At 50.7% G+C, this 17957-nt stretch overlaps 1 protein-coding gene and 1 long non-coding RNA gene across 4 annotated transcripts in view; one reads left to right on the top strand and one right to left on the bottom strand.

Annotated features, from left to right (window-relative positions):
• Positions 1-201: 201 nt before the first annotated feature.
• LOC131591819 (uncharacterized) lies at positions 202-2248 on the bottom strand. Its single transcript, XR_009280465.1, has 3 exons — positions 1778-2248; positions 869-1172; positions 202-755 (listed from the first exon to the last, which is right to left on the bottom strand). It is a non-coding gene; the product is annotated as an uncharacterized LOC131591819 (long non-coding RNA).
• A 976-nt stretch (positions 2249-3224) lies between these two features.
• LOC131592431 (homeodomain-interacting protein kinase 2) overlaps positions 3225-17957 on the top strand; it is a 143364-nt gene continuing 128631 nt past the window's right edge. The window contains exon 1 of one of the 3 annotated variants that reach the window (XM_058863932.1): positions 3225-3484. In XM_058863932.1, coding sequence (XP_058719915.1) covers positions 3466-3484 — 19 coding nt within the window. In that variant the 5' untranslated portion in view covers positions 3225-3465. Of the gene's footprint in view, positions 3485-5475; positions 5612-17957 lie in introns of those variants that run through there. The other 2 variants (XM_058863929.1, XM_058863930.1) reach the window with 2 other exon arrangements.

The raw sequence follows: 17957 nt of genomic DNA, 5'->3' as shown, positions 1-17957 counted from the left end.
CATCTGTTCACAGCAGTTGGGAAGTAGAGCAAGGGGTTGTACCCGCTAAGCTCCAACCACGTGCCCTAAGTCTTCTCCAAAAGAGACACTCAGAGGGAGGCTCCTGTGAGGGCTGGGGAGGAAGGCTGTGGCCAGTTGGGCAAATCCCTGTTCCTTCTATGTGCTCACAGAACACCAGCATTGTCTGTGCACCATGTTTTCACAGCCAGTCAGGGGCCAAGGTCAGGACCTGTTAAGGCTGTTTTTTATTTACCAAATGTGGCTTTATTTGGTAACAACATTTAAAAACATATAAGATCAGAACAGTCCTTGTTGGTGAAAACATGCCCATTAATTTTCCTGTCTTGGGACAAACTGTAAGTGGACGAGAGTCTTTAATGTCCCTGGTGATACTGAACCTGAGAGGCATTCAGGAATTGTTGTCCAAGCAGTCCATCAAGTTCAGCACCTTTTCCTGAAGACGAGCAGAATAACCTGTGCTTTGAAGCCAACAGCTTTAGCATTTGCCTAAGTATGTCACACACGGGTTTGGATGTTCCTGTGTCCCTGTTCGTGCTCCACCTGCCAGCCACAGGGCCAGGGAGCACCACTTCCATGCCCAGGCCACACATGCTGAGTCCTGCAGACATCTCTGATGACCCCTTCCTCCATTTCTTCTGGCAAGGAGTGAGTTTGGTTTATATTTTAAACTCCTGTGTCATGCCAGCCTTGATGCACATGGAGTTAACACAGATCTCACAGACCTATGGGATAGCCTAGGGTGAAAGAAAGGGAAAAGAAACTATCAGTGCAGTCTCACACAGCACAGACTGTGTCAGACATCTGTCCTCATTCTGTAGCTGAGGCAAGTGAGGGTGATATGACTGACCTGGAGGCATGCTACAGCAGAATGCAATGCCAAGAAGTGAAGCTGGTTCCTGTAGCAGCCCACTCCTCTAATTTTGTCCTCTGCTCTTCTCCAACACTCTCCGACACTTCTCCACATCTCCTCTTGTGTCTCCCCCTGCAGGGAGGCAGGCTGGGATCAGAAGCATCAGTAGCCTTGGGAAGCAGAGAAGGTTCTCCATCATAAAGAAGGGAGCAGTGCAGAATTACGATGACCAGAAACACATTTTAGTAAAATATGACGCTTTCGGCTTGTGCCTAGAGCTGAACTCTGAGGGTCACCACAGCTAAATAAAAGAGGAACAAGAAATAAGTTCAAGTACTGTGCCCGCTGTCATCTGCATGCTTCCCCTCCACCTCTGGCCTTGGACTTCCCCAGTGGTCCAGCTGGGGGCAGGTCCATTTCTTTCCAAGATTTAGTGATGGTTGATCACTCTCAAAATGAAGCAGGGATGAGACGGGAGCAGATTTTGCTCCCTCTGCTGTACGTACTCTTCCAGTGCCACCCCAGCCCACTTCTGAGCCCTCAATCACCTCCACCGGCCCTGCGTGGCACTCTTCGACACATTTAAAATGTATCCTCAGCTTCATGTCGCAAACAGAATACTAATGGAGAGTGAGACAGCTTTCCTGTATTTTCAGGCATTTTTCAGGGGAGGGAGAAAAACCATGCAAAACACTGGAGATACCTTGCAAACAAGATGGCCCACAGGAGCCTGGGGATCACATCCTCCTCAGCGCAGCCATGGCCATCCTGCTCCATCGGCTGGTCAGCCCGGCTTGTTCCCTGGCCTGCTTTTATCGGCCAGCCTAGGCACCCGCGGCACCCCGAGACAAGGGCCAGGCTGGCTGGAGCGCTTGACTCGTACTGAGATCCCCAAGTAAAAGTTACCTCTTGCCCCGTCCTGGAGACATCAGTGGGAGTAGCCGGGTGTTGAGCCCTGCTGCGACCGAGTGCTGCGGTGGGAGAGGTCTGGGTGGCACCAGCAGCAGCGAGAGGCAGCAGCGTTTTGGGGGATCAGCAGAAACAGCAGGCACAAAGGGAGTTACCTCTTCACCGGTCCAGTCCCAGACTGCTCATCTGTAAGGAGCTCGAGGCAGGCAGATCCAGACGGCTGCTAATGCAGGATCACAGCCCGAGGTTTTGTTTCCACCTTTGCCAGAGGCTTTGCATGAGTCTCGGCTTCCTTTGCCTGCGTAATGGGTACCTGGTGACTGACCTTCCTTTGTAAAGCTCCTGTCAGGCAAAGGGGGTTCCTGTGGTTTCACCTACAGCTTTCCTCTATGCACCGACAAAAATGATGCTCGTCGGGTTGGTGCTCCTACAGCAAGAGCTCAACCGGAGACAGATGATTTAAAATTTAAAAAAAAACGGGGAGTCGGGGGGGGGGGGGGGGGGGGGGGTGGAAGAGAGAGAGGGAGGGGGAGAACAGGCTGTCAATCTCAGTAAACACTTCTTTGATGTGGTTTCTTTCAAAAAAACAAAACAAAAACACAACCTGACTCCTAAAAGCAACAACGTATGTTTATTTTAAATGCATCCGCTAAATATTTACACTGCAAGATAAACGAAAAAAAAAAAAAAAAAAAGATAAATTGGAACTTTTGTCAGTGAACCAGATTGTGAAATGCCTTGAGGGAATAGAAGATTTATTTGGGGAGAGGGGGAGAGCTAGGAATTTTCCATGCTATTGTAAAACATGAGCACAAATTATATGATCCCCACAGCCAGTGAGTTGCAAAGCTTCAATCAGCTGCCTTTTTATTTTTTTTCTTTCCTCTCTTTTCTATAAAGAGGAGGGGGGGAAGACAGAAGTGTTTCACCAACTTCTGTTGACTGTTCCTTTTTTCTCCTGATTGAAATGTGTTGTTAAACAAGATCCCACATAATCTCAGCAGAGGGTTTCTCTCGCTCGCTCCCGCTCCTTCTGGGAAGCCGCGATCGGTGCCATCGGCGCTTGATTATTTGCAAACTCCCTTCGCTGTTTTTTTTTTTTTCCTCCTCTTTTTTTTTTCCTCCTCTCCGTCTCGGTCTCCGTCTCCCTCTCTCTCCCTCCGTCTCTCTCTCCCTTCCTCTCACCCCCAGTGCAACTTTTGCAGGCGCCCCGGCACACGCAGCCATGCCGCGCTGAGAGCGGGGGCACGGCGCCAGCCCCCCTCCTTCCCTCCCTCCCTCTCCTTTCCTCCCTCCCTCTCTCCTTCCCTCCCTCCCTCCCTCCCTCTCTCCCTCCCTCCCTCCCTCCCCAGCGCCGCCGTCCCGAGCCGGGGGGGCCCCGCCGCCCGCCGCCCCTGCCCGGCCCCGCGCCTCGCCCCGGCCCCGGCCCGGCCCGGCCCGGCCCGGCGCCGCCGCCCCCCGCCCGCTCGCCCGCCCGCCCCGGCCGCGTCGGAGGGCCGGCAGCGGGGCTGGATGTGCCCGGCTCCCCCCGCGCTGAGGTGGGCAGCGATGCAGAAGGCAGGCGGCAGCTTCGCCTCCGCCGAGAGACACCCGCTCAAGATGGCAGATGTGTGTTGAGTTTGGGGGGCTGCGATCTCGCGTCGTTCGTGGCGGCGTTGCCATGAATAACAGGCGTCCTTGCACCGATGGCCCCCATGTACGAAGGTAAGCCCCGGCCCGGCCCGCCCCGCCGGCACCCCTGGCCCGGCCGCAGCGGGGGAGGGAGGGGGGAGCAGGGGGACCCTGGCCGCCCGCCCGCGGTTCGCCGTCCCCCCGGGCGATGTCGCGGGAGGCGGCGGGGCACCCCCGCCCTACCCGGCGCCCGGCGGGAGCGGGGCGAGCCGCGGGTCGCCCCCCGGCTCTGCCCGTCCCCGGCCCCGCGGTCCCGGGCGCTCGGTCCCCGGCGGGGGGCGGTGGGTGAAGTCCGTGCCGGTGCCGAGAAGAACAATGAGGTGGACGAAGCCTGCCCTGCGCCTCCGTGTGTGTGTGTGTGCGTGTGTGTGTGCCTGCTGCCTGCCTGCCCCTCGCCGCAGTTCGCGTTCCCAGGACCGGCTACCCCGCTCCGTTCGCCGGTTTCCCAGGAGTTCCCCCCGCCGTGGCTCCTCTCCTCCGGAGCGCGGGGACTCCGCGGGCAGCGGCGGCGGCGGACGGGGCTGCTGGAGCCTGCTGTCAGCTCCTGTGGCTTCTCCTTCAGCCCAGCCCGGGCTGCGGCGAGAAGCCCAAGTAACCCAACTTAGTTTCTTTCGGGTTAAAAAAATCACAGTAATTATATACATACGTATGTATAAATACATATATATGTGTGTGCATGCGTATATATACGGTTGTGGGTGTTAGATCGATGTGTAGTTCGGGGTGTCCGTTTAAAAAGAAAAATTCAGAGATGTATCGAGGTTAATTTAAATCCCCTCGCGACGCATTTACCCTTCCCCGTCACCCTTCCCGGCTCGGCGCTGCCCGGGGAGCGTTACATAAAGCGGAGGGACATCCTCCGGCGGCCGCGCCATCCCGCCCGGGGGCCGCTCGGTCCGTGGCGGCGGAGACCCGGGCGCGGAGGGGGCGGCACGGGGAGACGGCACTTTCCTTCCCATGGCGAGGCCGGTAAAACTTATCTGAGGAGGAAATCGAGCCCGAGCTGCGGCGCCCGCGCGGAGGGCGCCCGGCGGGCGGTGTAAAGTTACCGGTGGCCCGCCGGGTTATTTCTGGGCAGCCCCGGGCTCACCCGCTGTTCGGAGTTCGGACCCCGCCGGAGGCGGGCAGACAAAGAAGAGCGTTTTCTTTAGCGCAGGGAGGACAGCCGGCCCTCCCCGCGCTCGCCGCGGCCGGGCCCGGGGCCGCCGGAGCGCGGGGACGGCGGGGAGCCGGGGCCCGCGGCGGTGCCGGGGCCGGTGCCGGCGGAGGGGCCGCGGCGGGCCCGGGGTGCCGGTCGAGGCCGGCCCGCCGGCGGCGCCCTCTGGTGGCCGCGTCGCGCCGCCGAGCGGCCCCGGCCCCCGGGCCGGGCAGCCCCCCCTCCGCTCCCCGCCCCGCGCCCGGGCCGCCCCGCCGCCTCCCCCGGCAGCGGGGCCCCGCCGGGGCGGGAGAGCGCAACGCCGACGCCAACGCCGCCGCGGCGCGGAGCTCGCAGCCCGGGCGCGTACCTGCCCGGCCCCCGCCCGACGGCCCCCCGGGGCCGGGCCTGACCCCTCTCCCGCGGTGTGACCGGGCCGGTGAGGCCTGGCCGGCATCGCACCGCCCGCCGCTGAGCCTGCCCTGCCCCTCCAGCCGGCCGTGGGGTCAGGCGGCGATTGCCCTGAAGTTCGCTCCTCGCCGGGCCGCATCCGGCGGGCGGTGCGGGGGGCGCGGTGCCCCTCGGAGAGCGGCGGCGCCCGGCGGGTCCGCAGCAGCCGGGGCGGAGGGGCCGCGGGGCCTGCGGCCAGCCCGGCCGCGCTCCCCTTCCCGGCGCGCCGCAGTGGGCGAGCGCCGGCACGGCCGCCTCCCCGGAGCCGGGCAGGGCAGCGGAGGGGAGGGGAGGAAAGAGGAGAGGAGAAGAGGCCTCGGCCAGTGCCGGGGGGAGAAGAGCGCCGGCTTCTTCCTGGGGAGGGGGCGGCGGTGCTGCACCGGAGCTTGCGGTGCAAGTTTAGCGGTTCCTTAGAGCATCCTAACTTCAGCGGCGCCCCTGCTTCTGCCTGACTGGAAAAAGAGAGCAGATGGGGAAAAAATACCCTGAAAGTGACCCATAGAAACAAATTCATCGCAGCAGATACGGAGGGGTCTGCGGCCAGGCTCTGCAGCATGCCTTAAGCCTCGAAATAGGTGAATATCCTAAATGGCAGGAGCCGGAGATAGCGTAAAGGCTGATAGAAATTGTTTTATCTCTGTTGTGTTGCGGTATGCTTGCGGGTTAAATTGCTGCTGAATGGCTTCGAGGGAAGTGGAGGAGGGGTTAATGATTGTTTTTCGCCTCCTAGTTGCCATGAGAGGTCCTTAGAATTCCCTGCAATATCGCAGTGCGTAGATAAAAACTTACTTATCGCAGGGGATGCAATTTCCTCCTCGGAGGGAGGCAAGGTCTGCCATCCTCCCCTGCGAGCCTCACGCTATGTGCGTAAAGCAGTTCGGTCTGTAGCCCTCCTCAGGAGCATCAGGTCCAGTCAGGCCACTGAGGAGAGCCCAGGAACCGCGGGCTCGGATCAGCACTGCGACGGGCAGGCACAGCTCTGCTCCTGCCCTTGGCCGAGCAGTCTCGGCTGGCACTCATGCACGCCCACCGCCACCACCGCAAGGCAGGCGAGGGGAGGTGAAACCGTATCCCCGCCGTACCGATTTCAGAACATAGGCTCTTTGACAGAAAAAGCACCCTGGGAGGAAATGTGACACCTCAAAGGCCTTATGAAGTGGTTCCAGTAGAAATTTAAGTGAGTGATAACATAGCACACACGCAGAAAGTCACCCGGTGTTCTTGATGTGCAGGTGAGGGTGGTGTGTGCTTGTGCAGAGCAGCTGGCTTAAATACCAGTTCTGGGAAGCAGAATGGTGCCTCACCTGATATTAATAGGCGAGGCATGATAAATAAGTGAATATCTGGCGTGAAATCCTCTCCCACACACACTGTGCCAGGAGAATTTTCCCATTTGTTTTAAAGAATTTGGAGGTTTTGCTCTTGTCTTCTCCTCTCCTGGGTTTTTCCTCATCCTTTTCCTTTTTTTTTTTTTTTTTCCCTGGGTGGTGGAGAGCTTAGCAGTAAAATGAGGGACATAAAAATATAACAAGTGAAACAAAACAGAAGTAACACTGCTGCGCAATGTTTGACCTGGTTTTTAGTTTCGTTTGTGAGCTGTACAAGGAAATGAGTTGAGTTTCAAAGCAGACCTCATCAGGTGTAATCCTACATGGTCTCTACTCCAGAGTTGGGGCAAACTAGTGTCTGCCATGTTTCTGAGCCCCAGAGATGTGGCTTCATCAGCAGAGGCTGTACTGGCTTCAGAGGAGGTGAATGGCTTGAGCCAGGCAAGAACCTGATTCTCTGGACCCTCCTCTAGGCAATGTTATCCTCACTTGTGCACTCACTGTGACATTTCCTACTGTGCAGAGAACAAAGCCACGCTCTATGATCCAAGGGAGACCCCAATTTAAGAGGGGGTCTGCCAGATATCACAGGCTGTGGGTGGATTTTTGCCTAGGACAGGTGTCTCCAGCGATTGCCTTGGTGTCTCGTACCTGGCATCCTTCACACTTGTGTAAAGAGAAGTATTTATATGTATTAACCTTTATTTTCTAAACAGTAATTACCTCTGTTTTGGTTTTGTTCCTCTTTGCTTTGCTTCTTACTTATTCTTGACAACTTTGTTGCAATTCAGGGTGTATTTTTAGCAGCCACATCGGTAGTTTTCTATGTGGGTGGCTCATGGAATTAATCTGGGTAATATTTGTAAATTGCACCTCACCACCGGTGCGGCTGCTAGAGCTGAGCACAGGCAGGGACCTGCCTGCACGCTATCCTTGTCACACACGGGGCTGGGAAAGCCGGAAAATCTGACCCTGTACTTGTGGTGGATCAGATCCCTTTTAATGCTAGAAACAGGCCAGGCCTGCTGGGTTTTGAATGCATCCTCAAATCTCACCAAAGCACACAAAACTTGCTCATCAGGGACATGGCCCCCATGAGCCAGAGTAAAGGTCTTTACCCCAAAGTTCATGCAGGGAGATGATAACTCAGAGACGACTCCTATTTATGAAATAATAACCAGAACTTAAGCTATGTCAGTGCTAGGACCAAAAGCCTAACTTTTTATTTGCTTAGGGTATGGCTATAACCAGGATAACAGGAAGCTCCCTCCAGTTAAAATTATTGTTCTTATCATGCTGCTGTCTAGTGATTAAACAAGTTTGCTATGTAATGGGTAAAAAAATGCTGTTTTATTTTCAGAAGGGGAAAGAGCATTGATGGGACATGGGGCTGGGGTGAGCAGGCAAAGAGGCAAGCTCAGTTACTCATCTCAGTTGTTAGTCCTTGGACTCTGTGCAGTGCATTCCTCTTCGTGGCTGTAACAGATGGGGAAAGACCCAGTTGGCTTCAGTTGGACACCTCAGCTGGCCTGGAAAGTGAAATAATTTTCATTTTTCCATCACTAGGTTTCCCCATTTGCTCAGCAGTTGTTATTTACTTCCCAGTTTTACAGGGTGCTTTGAGACCACTGGATTTGGTTTCATGTTGGATAAGAGTTGCCTCTGCTCCTTGTTCAGTGTAGGTTCTTCTACTGATGGGCAACAGCCTAGAGACCTCCTTGATGCCTGTGAGGCTTTTGAACATAGCTCAGCCCTGGGAGTATTTGCAGTGTAGATAATGGACTTATGTGGCTAAATGAATAAGGCCCGATTTTGGCCACATCACAGCAGTGGTGCATAAAAATATGCGAATATTTGGTCAGGAGGACAGTTGGGAAGTCAAATCATGATAGGATGGTGACCTGGGCCTGGAAATTTATCCCTGTCCTCACCAAGTGGGTCCCAGGTGATGGTGTTAGAGCTGTCCTGCCAGATGGTGAGGTCAAGGGAGGTGCAGTCACCTTTTGCTCAGACCAGATGAAGACACCAGTATGAGGCAGATGAGACAGCTTCTTCTGGCTGGAGGACTCAAGGGATAGTGCTGCCCATGGGAAGAGTTTGCAAAGGCATTCAGTGGTGGGCTTACAGATATTATGGTGTCCCCATCCCTGTATCTGTAGTGAACAGGTAGACTAAGGCTGGTTTGTTGGGGTTTTTTTTCAAGGTTCCACTCTTTTTCCCCTCTGATCCCAATTTAAGGAGATATTTTCAGGTCTGTGCCTAAATTTAAGCTCACAGACAGTGCTGCTGACTTCATTAGGATTGTTTATGTCTTTAAAGCTGGCCACATGCTGAAGTACCTTTCTGACTCATGGCCTCTATAGCTTAATCACTCCATTTATAAAATGAGGTTGTTTCCTCATCCTTACTAGGAAATCTCTGCCCTCTGAATGTGAAATATTTTTTGTAGGTCTTTCTCTTACTTTTGGAAGGATAGCTGGTCGATAACAAGAAATGAGAATTAAACATTATTTAGAGAAAAGTTTGTTCCTTGAGCTGTTTACATACCCTAACGTGGACCAAGGTAATTAACAGGAAACCTTCTCTTTTGAAACTATTTCCCCTAGCAGTACAGAATTCACCTTTTCTTTTGAAAATAAACACAGATGATAATTTCACTCTAGACAGGGCATTTAGCAATTTGTTTGTCATGCAGGAAAGGTTAGAGGCATGTTGCTGCTACCCCTCATTTACAGCATGGAGCACCCCTGAATACTCCCTCATTTGGCCATGTCAGCAAACTGAGGTCCATCCTCAGGAAAGCACAAGGGCCTCTATTTTGGGACCACTCCTGAATTCAGAATTGGGTAATTTTGATGGCAAAAATACTCCTACTAGGACTTGCCCACACACGTGAGTGGAGGAGCAGCCTCTGTCTCTGTGCGGCAAAGACATTGCCACATCTCAAAATACCTGAGAAAATTCAGTCAGGACTAAATTAAAAAGCTGTCTGTACCATTAGGATTTATTGCTGTAATAGTGTGTATTTATACAATGCTGTATATGTTCAAGGTGCTATGTAAAGAGTGGCTGGCTGGTCAGGCCACTGACAGAATGATGCCAAGGAACAGCCTTCTGCTTACTCACCAGACGTGTGCAGAATAGCCAGAGGAAGGGAAGTGAGCCTTCTTCAAGAAGTGAACCCTTTGAGCTGCTCCTGAGCTAGATTCTGATACAGATGAGCAACAGTGTCACTGAAACCCAAGGAGCTACACAAGGGGAAGCAGCGTCTCCACCTGATGAGCGTTAGCCTGTCTGTGTCACGTTCTGCAGGGAGAGGGAATCCTGTGCTGGGTGAAGGATGCCATAGTTTGCTCCCCTGTTTTTTTCTTCAGCATCACCACTGAATGGGACATAGGTTTGGAGAAACTGAAGCTCACTCTATTTACATGTTGTTCTCTGTCCTGCTCACCTTCCAGGGCATGTGCTGAAATCTGTCTCTGGAAGGACAAAGTAAGAGCAGTCACATAGAGCTCCTTCCCTGAAAAGTGGGAAAGGTCATCCCACAAAGGCATTGGTATTTGCCCAAGATACTTGGGAAACTATGAAGGGCAGCTGCCTTCTCCGTCCTTTATAGATTTTAATCTATAAAGGTGCTAGCAAGACCTGGAAAAATGGTGTTACCTGGCAGAACCCTGCAGGCTGACATCTTCTTTGATGCTAAAGGCTGACAGGTTGAGCTCTGGGCTATGCTGAAATGCCAAAGAAACCTACCTCTCACCAAAATAATTTAAATCATAGGAAATAGGCAAAGGAAAGATTTAAAAAAGTGTTTCAAGGCAAAACATCAAATGCCTGTCCAGCACGTTCCTTAACAGGTTTGCCCAGCATATTCCTCATGTATGGACAGTCCACAGCATGTCCAGGCTGTTATTGTTGCCCTTTGCTTTGTCACTGAAAAGATTTTAGCCCCTTTGTAACTCCTCTCTTCTTTGCTTGCTCTGATTCATTGTCCTTTTAACTGCGGGTGTAGGAAAACTATTCCTTTGTCTTTGTCATGTCTCTTCTTTGTGTTCCTTAGGCGAAATCATATCTCAAACACATACTTCAGCTCTTTCTCTTGTATCTCTTCCCCTTCAGCTCTGACCATTCTCCTGGTTCTCTGTGCTCCCTTCAGCTAATTCATCTCTCTCCTGAATGGCACTGCTAGAGCACAGTGCTGTATTTGTCCTGTGCTGGCCAAGGAGAGTAGAAGTGTCCCTTCTTGTCTGTTACAGTCAGTGCTCCTATTTGGTTTAAGTTCTGCACAGTAACATTGTTCATCTCTGTGCAGTTTGTGATGTGCTGTGGCTCATACACTTCTATCCAAGAAGTCTGATGCCTCATGAGCCTTTTTCTATCCTGTGTGTGTGGAGACAGACCTTCCTATCTGTGTGATTTTTGTATCTGTCCCATTTGAATGTCATCCTGTACCCTTCAATTTGTCGTGATTGTTTAGAATTCTTATCTAATTCCCCTGATTTTGCAATCCTGCTTGGTGTCACCTGCCAATTTAAAAAGGACAATCTCTGTTTCTTCACCGAGACAAGCTTTGTTGTCAGTTCTGCACTCCCAAATATAAAGTGCAGAAAAGAACAAATGGTTTCATAAAAACCAGGAGGAGAGCCTTGCCCACAAAATAGAAACTGGAAAACACACGTAACACTTGTCATTGTTTTCGTACCTATTCTTTTACTCTCCTTTGGTCCTTTTGAGGGGTTCCTAATAGTTGTATTTGCTGTGCCAAGCAAAAGCAGAACCTTACTGTTGTAGGCATGACATTGGCATGAAGGGGTAGATAGTTACCACCCCAAAGGATTTGAATTTCCTATAGATGCAGACACAGGAGGGTGCATCATACAAATTGTCAGGACACTTTCAGGAAAGGAAATCACTATGTGTGGGTTTTCCACAACGTTTGTGACAGAGATTCCTCTGGGAAAGGAAAGGGTGGGCTGAAGATTGAGAAGGAGTAAGTCAGTAGGTCAGGAACAAGAGAGAAGAGCATGAGAGAGACAGGTGGGGATCAAAGATGAGTGAAGTAAACTCTAACAGAAGAGAGGGAGATGATCCCTGAGAACTTCAGGGGCTGAGGCTGTCACAGCCAAGGCTGGCAGGAATGGAAAACTAAGTGAAATGCTGAAGATCTCATCTTGGACTGTTTCTGCAGTTGCCCCTACTGACTTCTGTCTCTCCCACTCTCTTCAGACTTAAGTCTCTCCCAGTTTTTTTTCCCCTGCAGTTGTCTCTTAACATCTTTGGAAGGGAAGGTGAGTGAGGATAAGAGACACTACCTATATCTTAATGCTCACAGACAGAATAGAGAATCTGTCTGGGGATTCCCCATCTGGAGCTGACACCAGAGACAAAACTGATGCTGTGGCATTCGCTTAAAATCTCGCATCCCACTTACCATGCTCAGGAAACTGATGGGACAGAGATTATCTGAAACACCAGCACTTTTCATTGACCTGAGATCCTTGTGGTTTTCTCCTTGAATGACATGTGCATCTTCCTGCACATGGATGTGCATGGCCTGGAGGCCTGGCACATCTCAAGCGTGTTAGGCTCAGCATACTGTTCCCTCTAGCAGCAAGTCAGGTATGTCAGTATGTTTGGCAGGGAGTCTGTAAGGTTGTGGTCTTTCTCTTGGCTGAAGAGAGCAAGAAGAGCTCTTTTTTTGCTTATAGTTTGGGGTCGGGGTACTTATTTGCTACTGGATGTGATCCAGTGGATTCAGTATGTCTTTGCACAGAGAGGAAGCAGCAGAGAGGAAACAGGCTAGGAGGTTCCTGGAGTATGTGGAAGATGACTTCCTGACACAGCTGGTGAGTGAGCCAGCAAAGGAAGGCTCCCTGCTGGGCCTGAGTTATGGGAACAGTGAAGAACCTGTGGGTGATGTGCTGTTTGGAGGCCGTTTTGGGTTCAGTGATTGGTTTTCAATTCCCAAGAAGTAAGGAGGGGACTCAGCAGAAGGGCTACCTTGGGCTTCTGAAGAGAGCAGACTCTGGCCTGTTTAGGAGACAGATTGGTAGAGTCCCTTGGGCCAGTCCTGAGGGACAAAGGAGTCCAGGAAGGCTGGATGTTCTCCAAGAAAGAAATCTTAAAAGCACAGGAGCAAGAAATTCTTACAGGAAAGACACTGAAGTGTAGGTCCCTGTCCAGACAAGGGCAGCTAAGTTGCTGAAGGATCTTGTGCACAAGACTTAGGAGGAGCAGCTGAGGGAGATGGGTTTGTTTAGCATGCAGAAAAGGAGGCTCAGGGGACACCTTATCTCTCTCTACAACCACCTGAAAGGAGGCTGTACTGAGATGGGGGCAGCCTCTTTACACAGGTCACAAGTGACAAGACAAGAGGAAACTGCCTCAAGTTGTACCAGGGAAAGAATAGATTGGATGTTATGAAAAATTTCCTTATGGAAAAGGTTTGTCAAGCACTGGAACAGGCTGCCCAGGGAAGTGGTGGAGTCCCCATCTCTGGAGGTATTTAAAAGATGTATAGATGTGGTGCTAGGGGACACAGTTGTGCACTTGGCAGTGTTTGGTTAACAGCTGGTCTCATTGATCTTAGAGGTCATTTTCAACATAAGGGATTTTATGGTTCTGTTTATTTTTCCTTGAAGACGTGAGGTTTTTTTCTAGCTACAGGTTGTAGAGGCATACACAGGATGGGGGATAGCCAGCAAGCTCCCTAACTATTAGCTGCACTGATGGGGTGTTACACTTCGAGAGGGAATGTTAGAGCAGATGATGGAGTGGATTGGTGGAGACTTGGACTTTACCAGCAATACTCAGTGAATGTTCAGTCCCAGAAAACTTGCTGAACATTTCAAAGAAAGTTTGTTTTTGTCAGGAAGGTCCTTTAGCTTGCCCAGAATATTTTTACTTGTAGGCAAAATTTGTAAGCATTCTTTATTTTTATAGTGTGGTTTATATTCTGCTCTTGTCTGCAACAACTCCAGCACCATCAATGTATTTATCTTTTTCTTGTTAACACTTGCCATTCCTGGAACATCTCCTGCTCAGCAGCTGTTTGTAGGTGGTTTTTTTTTTTTTCCTCTCCCATCATCTTGTACCTTTCCTTCCTGTTCAAGGCATCCATAAACCTCTTGTAGTGACATCATAGCTGTTTCCATAGCAACAGATTATGATACTAGAACAGAGGATAATATCAAACAGGAGGAGGAAGAGATAAATTATGGTGTTTGTGTGCGTGTGTCTGAGGGCTTGATTATATTCCTAGCTCTCTTCCAAGGATGTTGTCTGCCTAGCTTCTTCTCTGTTTATCTTACATGCCTTTTAAAGGTTAGGAAAATGTGAAGGGAAAAAAGATCTGGAGGTCAGAACAATACAGGCGCATATTTTTTATGGTTTCTGTGTAAACCTAGTAGGCTGAGATTTATTTTTTTACCTCTGGTAGCTCTCCTGTGTCTCTTGAGAGTAGCCTGGAGAAAACTTAGAGGCACAACAGTCCCCTGGTATGGATTCACTTTTACTTTAATTACCAATTATTCACAGCCACTAGCAGCTGGGATCCGAAGTCAAGGATCTCTGTGCTGCAGATTTTCCAAAAGATGGACAACTGTGACATGGCATTGCCCCAGAGAACACACAATCTGTATTTGAGAATGGGTGTGATAGGTGCTCAAATCAGCCAGAGATGGCACGGGAAGAAGAGGGACAAGTACCCAGAAGGATACTGGGGGGGCTGTGATCTCTAGACTGCTTCAGCCTGCCCAGAGAGTGGTCTGAGCCTCATCCCAGGGTTAGCTTTTCACAGTGATGTTCGTGGAAGAGCTGTGCCAGGAGTGGGTCGTGGGCTGTTTTTTGACCATCTGCCTAGTTCTTCCATGGCTTTGGGCTATCCCTCTGTCAGGAGCTGACAGCAGCAGGATTGCAGAAGGGGGAGTGCCCATATTACTCCATATATATGGTGGTAGTAAGGCTGTTTGCTCAAAGCAGTAGGCTGGAGGAGGAGAATGTCCAGCTAAAATACATGGCATTTTATTTTCTCCTAGGCAGCATTTAGTGTTGACAAATTCCACATAGCTTGGCAAGTATTTTCAGCAGGTCTCTGGTTTACCTCCAAATAGTGGTAATTTCCAGCCATCATTGCTACTTTCCTATTTAGATGTTTGACTTCAAAAGCTGGAGAAAAATTTCCAAGAAAACAGTCTTTGATATCCTCATAGCTCTGCGTGTGTGTGCAACCTTTAATCTTCCTCTTGTGGCAGAATTTCCAGGGAGTTAAATAGCCATTACTAGTCTTTAAAATACCTGGAGTGGAGTCGTCTCTAAGTTGAAAATCTCTGGTGACACACTTCAGCTCCTTAACATTGACAAACAGAATTGATCCCACCTCGAGGCCCTGTGGTGCCCCAGGGAGGAGTGGAGTGGAGGGATCTGAGCACAGCAGTGCCAGGTAATGTGTGCTTACCTTGGCAATACAGTTGGCTCGGGCAGTGTGTAATGGTGCTCTCTCCATTATGGGAATTCACCGCACGACAAGTCCTGGGTCAGCAGCAGAGCAGTGCTGGCATTAGGTGATGCCCATCCTCCAGCTCCCAATATGTCAGTGCACAGGAACCTTCTGGTAGCTGGGCAGGCTGCTGGTGTGCTTGGTGGTGATGCAGAGTGAAGTTTTTGGTCGAGTTTATGTTGCTGGTATGGAGAGAAGGTGGCAGATCACACAAATTGCCTGAGTCACTCAAATTCTGCAAGGCTATAAGAAGTTAGAGCTGTACAGAAGGCATGTGAGCACGCAAGACCTTGACAGGAATTAATAGTTAGGTCACTTTGATGGAAGCTTATTGGGAGCCAGTAGAGACCACAGAGGATTGGTTGGGTGTGCTTCCCCTGCAAGCACCCCCACAGCACACTAGGCCCAGCTTCAGAAGAGGCTGGCAGCATTGTCCTGTGGGGAACACACTGCCACAATCAGGCTTCAGGGTGTTAGAGGCTAGGGAGGTGGCAGCAAGGTCCTTTGTGGAGAAAAGAGAAATCACAACCTTTTCTCTGAGACTGAATTAAAACAAAAGGACAACTCTTGGCTACAGCCAGTTTGTGGATAGCATGGAGAAACTCAAGACCTCATAAATCCTCCAAATCTACAAAGAAACCGGGGATCACATTTTTTTATAAGTACAATAAAAAAATTTCTTCATCTCTTCTACCACAATCAGTGGCTTCACCTGAAACCTGCCTTCCCACCTAACTCCTGCTTTACATTCTTTCAACAGCAGAATATGTGTGTATTTAGCAAGTGGAGATAAGAAACAGGTTGCAACCCCCGTTTTAAAATAGCTGCACTGCCTGAAAAGGACATGTGAGACCCAGACACAAGCATATCCCATTGGTGATGACAGTACTTCTCTTGCAGTGTCATTTTCCTGTCGCTTATTTGAGGCTGTGAGCACCTGTGTAATGAAAGTGCACCTTGCAAAAGTCTGTGCTGCCTGCAAGCACGTGCGAGTCAGAAGGGACAGCAGGTGCTGTTATTGAGCAGTGGATGTGAGAGCACAGGTGGGAGAGTGTCTGTGTGTACGTGTGTGTATGTGGGACTCCTTCCATGTTTGTAGGCACGTGCAGGAGTGTACACATGTGTTTGGTGTGGCTCCATCCCCTTTATCTACGGAAGACAGAATGGGCCTGATTCTCCTTAGAGCTGTTACACCATTTTTCTAACAAACTGTATTTGTAGCAGGGCTCTTTTCCACTGCAGTGAAAGAAGAGGGGAGATTTATTATAAACATAAATTAGGCTTTGTGTGTGTTTGTGAGCTGTCACAGCCTGTACAGGGGGAAATATAAACAAGGTGAATGCAGGGTGTTTATGTGGAGCGATGCTGTGACAGTGTATGTGTTGGCAGGAGTGCTGTCTGCAGTCTCTGCAATAAGGGCTTGTGTTGCCAGTGTGTGTGGAAGACTGTAAATCACAGTGTGTTCAGGAGGGGACACTGCCACTCTGCCTTTAAAAGGCAGGAAGAGATTTCTTTTCAAGCAATGTGACTTTTCAGGCTAAACAAAAGGGTTACTAGAAATCCATGCTTGAGAAAAATATCATTCAAAACATTCTGACGGAGAATGATCTGTAATCCACATCCACCGGCTCATCTCTATCCTGATCCAGAGCAGCTGCACGGCAGGCATCTTTTACGCATCTTCTCCCAGTGCCAGGTGTTGGTGGCCCAACTGGACCAGTTCTTGGATACATCTTCAGCTCTGCTAATGTGTCTCAAGTCCGTCTCTGTATCCTCAGTTGTCTGAGACTTCAGCCAGTGGTGGGATGTGACTGGGGTGCATATGCAAATGCAGAATCCCCTGGGGAGCCTGTATCCCTTCAGATGTGTTTACTGTATCGCTTACAGTGTATCTAATGTAGGTGAGACTACCTCAGTAAAGTAGCTGTGTCTTTTCCAGTATCTCTGCTGGTGGGCACTGAATTCCGGCTTTTTTCATGCTCAGCTGTGAGCTCAAGCTACAGAGTGTGGAGTTCCCCTTTTCAGGACTAGGCTTGGCTTAAAACTTATTTCATGTTCCTCTAAAATCACTGCTGTTTCCCAGAGGAGCACTTGAGTCATTACCAATCCTTGCATTTCCTCTCAGCCAGGAAGGGTTGAAGGGGTTTCAGGAAGAGGATGCTTTACGAGGAGATGTCTGCTTTCCCTTGCCATGCCCTGTTGCAAACAGACACTGAGACTCCTGCCAAAAAAGCTGCTCCCTGTAGAAAATAAAGTGTGAGGGGAAAAAGAAGTTGGGATGTGAGTGAATGGCAGGAGGGGGCATGATTTCAGGTGGGGATGCCTGATGCTTTTGATACCATGTACAATAAAGCAGATGCTTGTGGCAGCACTGATGGTGAGCCAGGAAGTGTTTCCTAGCCACAGCTGTTACATGGCAGCACTGGAGCAAGTTGCTGGTCACAGTTTTTCATTTGGGTTTTGTTGTGGTTGGTACTCCTGTCATTCTTGCCTTCTTGCTATTGCAGGGCTTGTGAAGGGGATGAGGCTTTTATTCTCCTGGTGTATTTTGTGTCCTTTCTCCTGTTCCTGGCAGCTTCTTCCCCTGTGCCGCCCTCTCCCCAGCCCAGCCCTGTCATATTCAGCTGTCCTTGCTGGAAGGTGACCAGCACACCTGAGGTGTTCATGGCCAAGGATGTAGCGTGCCATGTCTCGAGAACATGCTGACTTTATGTGGGACCTGAATGCTGCCTGTCAGGCATCCCAGCCCATGGGCTGGAAGGGTGGTGACTCTCTGGTCACCCTGGGGCCCAGCAGAGATGTGGAGGAAGAAGAGCACAGGCTTGATCACAGAGGTAACCATGGAATGCTTGCTGAAAAGATGGATATTGGGAGTTATTTGGCTAGCTGAGGCAGGAGAAGCAGGAGCCTGTCCTAGTGATCTCAGCCCTCCTGTTTTACCCTCCAGGGATGTGGGAAGGGTGTGGGGATCAGGCGCTCCTCGTCCCCTGCTCAGGGTATCTGGGTGGATGGTCTGCCTGCCAGGCTGCCTGCAGGGAACTCATCCCCTTTTCAGTGGGAGGTGGCAACCCAGCAGCACATGAGAGCTGTGAAATC

This window comes from Poecile atricapillus, chromosome W (genome assembly GCF_030490865.1).
Source record: "Poecile atricapillus isolate bPoeAtr1 chromosome W, bPoeAtr1.hap1, whole genome shotgun sequence".
Lineage (NCBI taxonomy): Eukaryota > Metazoa > Chordata > Aves > Passeriformes > Paridae > Poecile > Poecile atricapillus.
The sequence above is the reverse complement of the archived record's forward strand: the minus strand, read 5'-3'. Positions and strand labels throughout refer to the sequence as shown.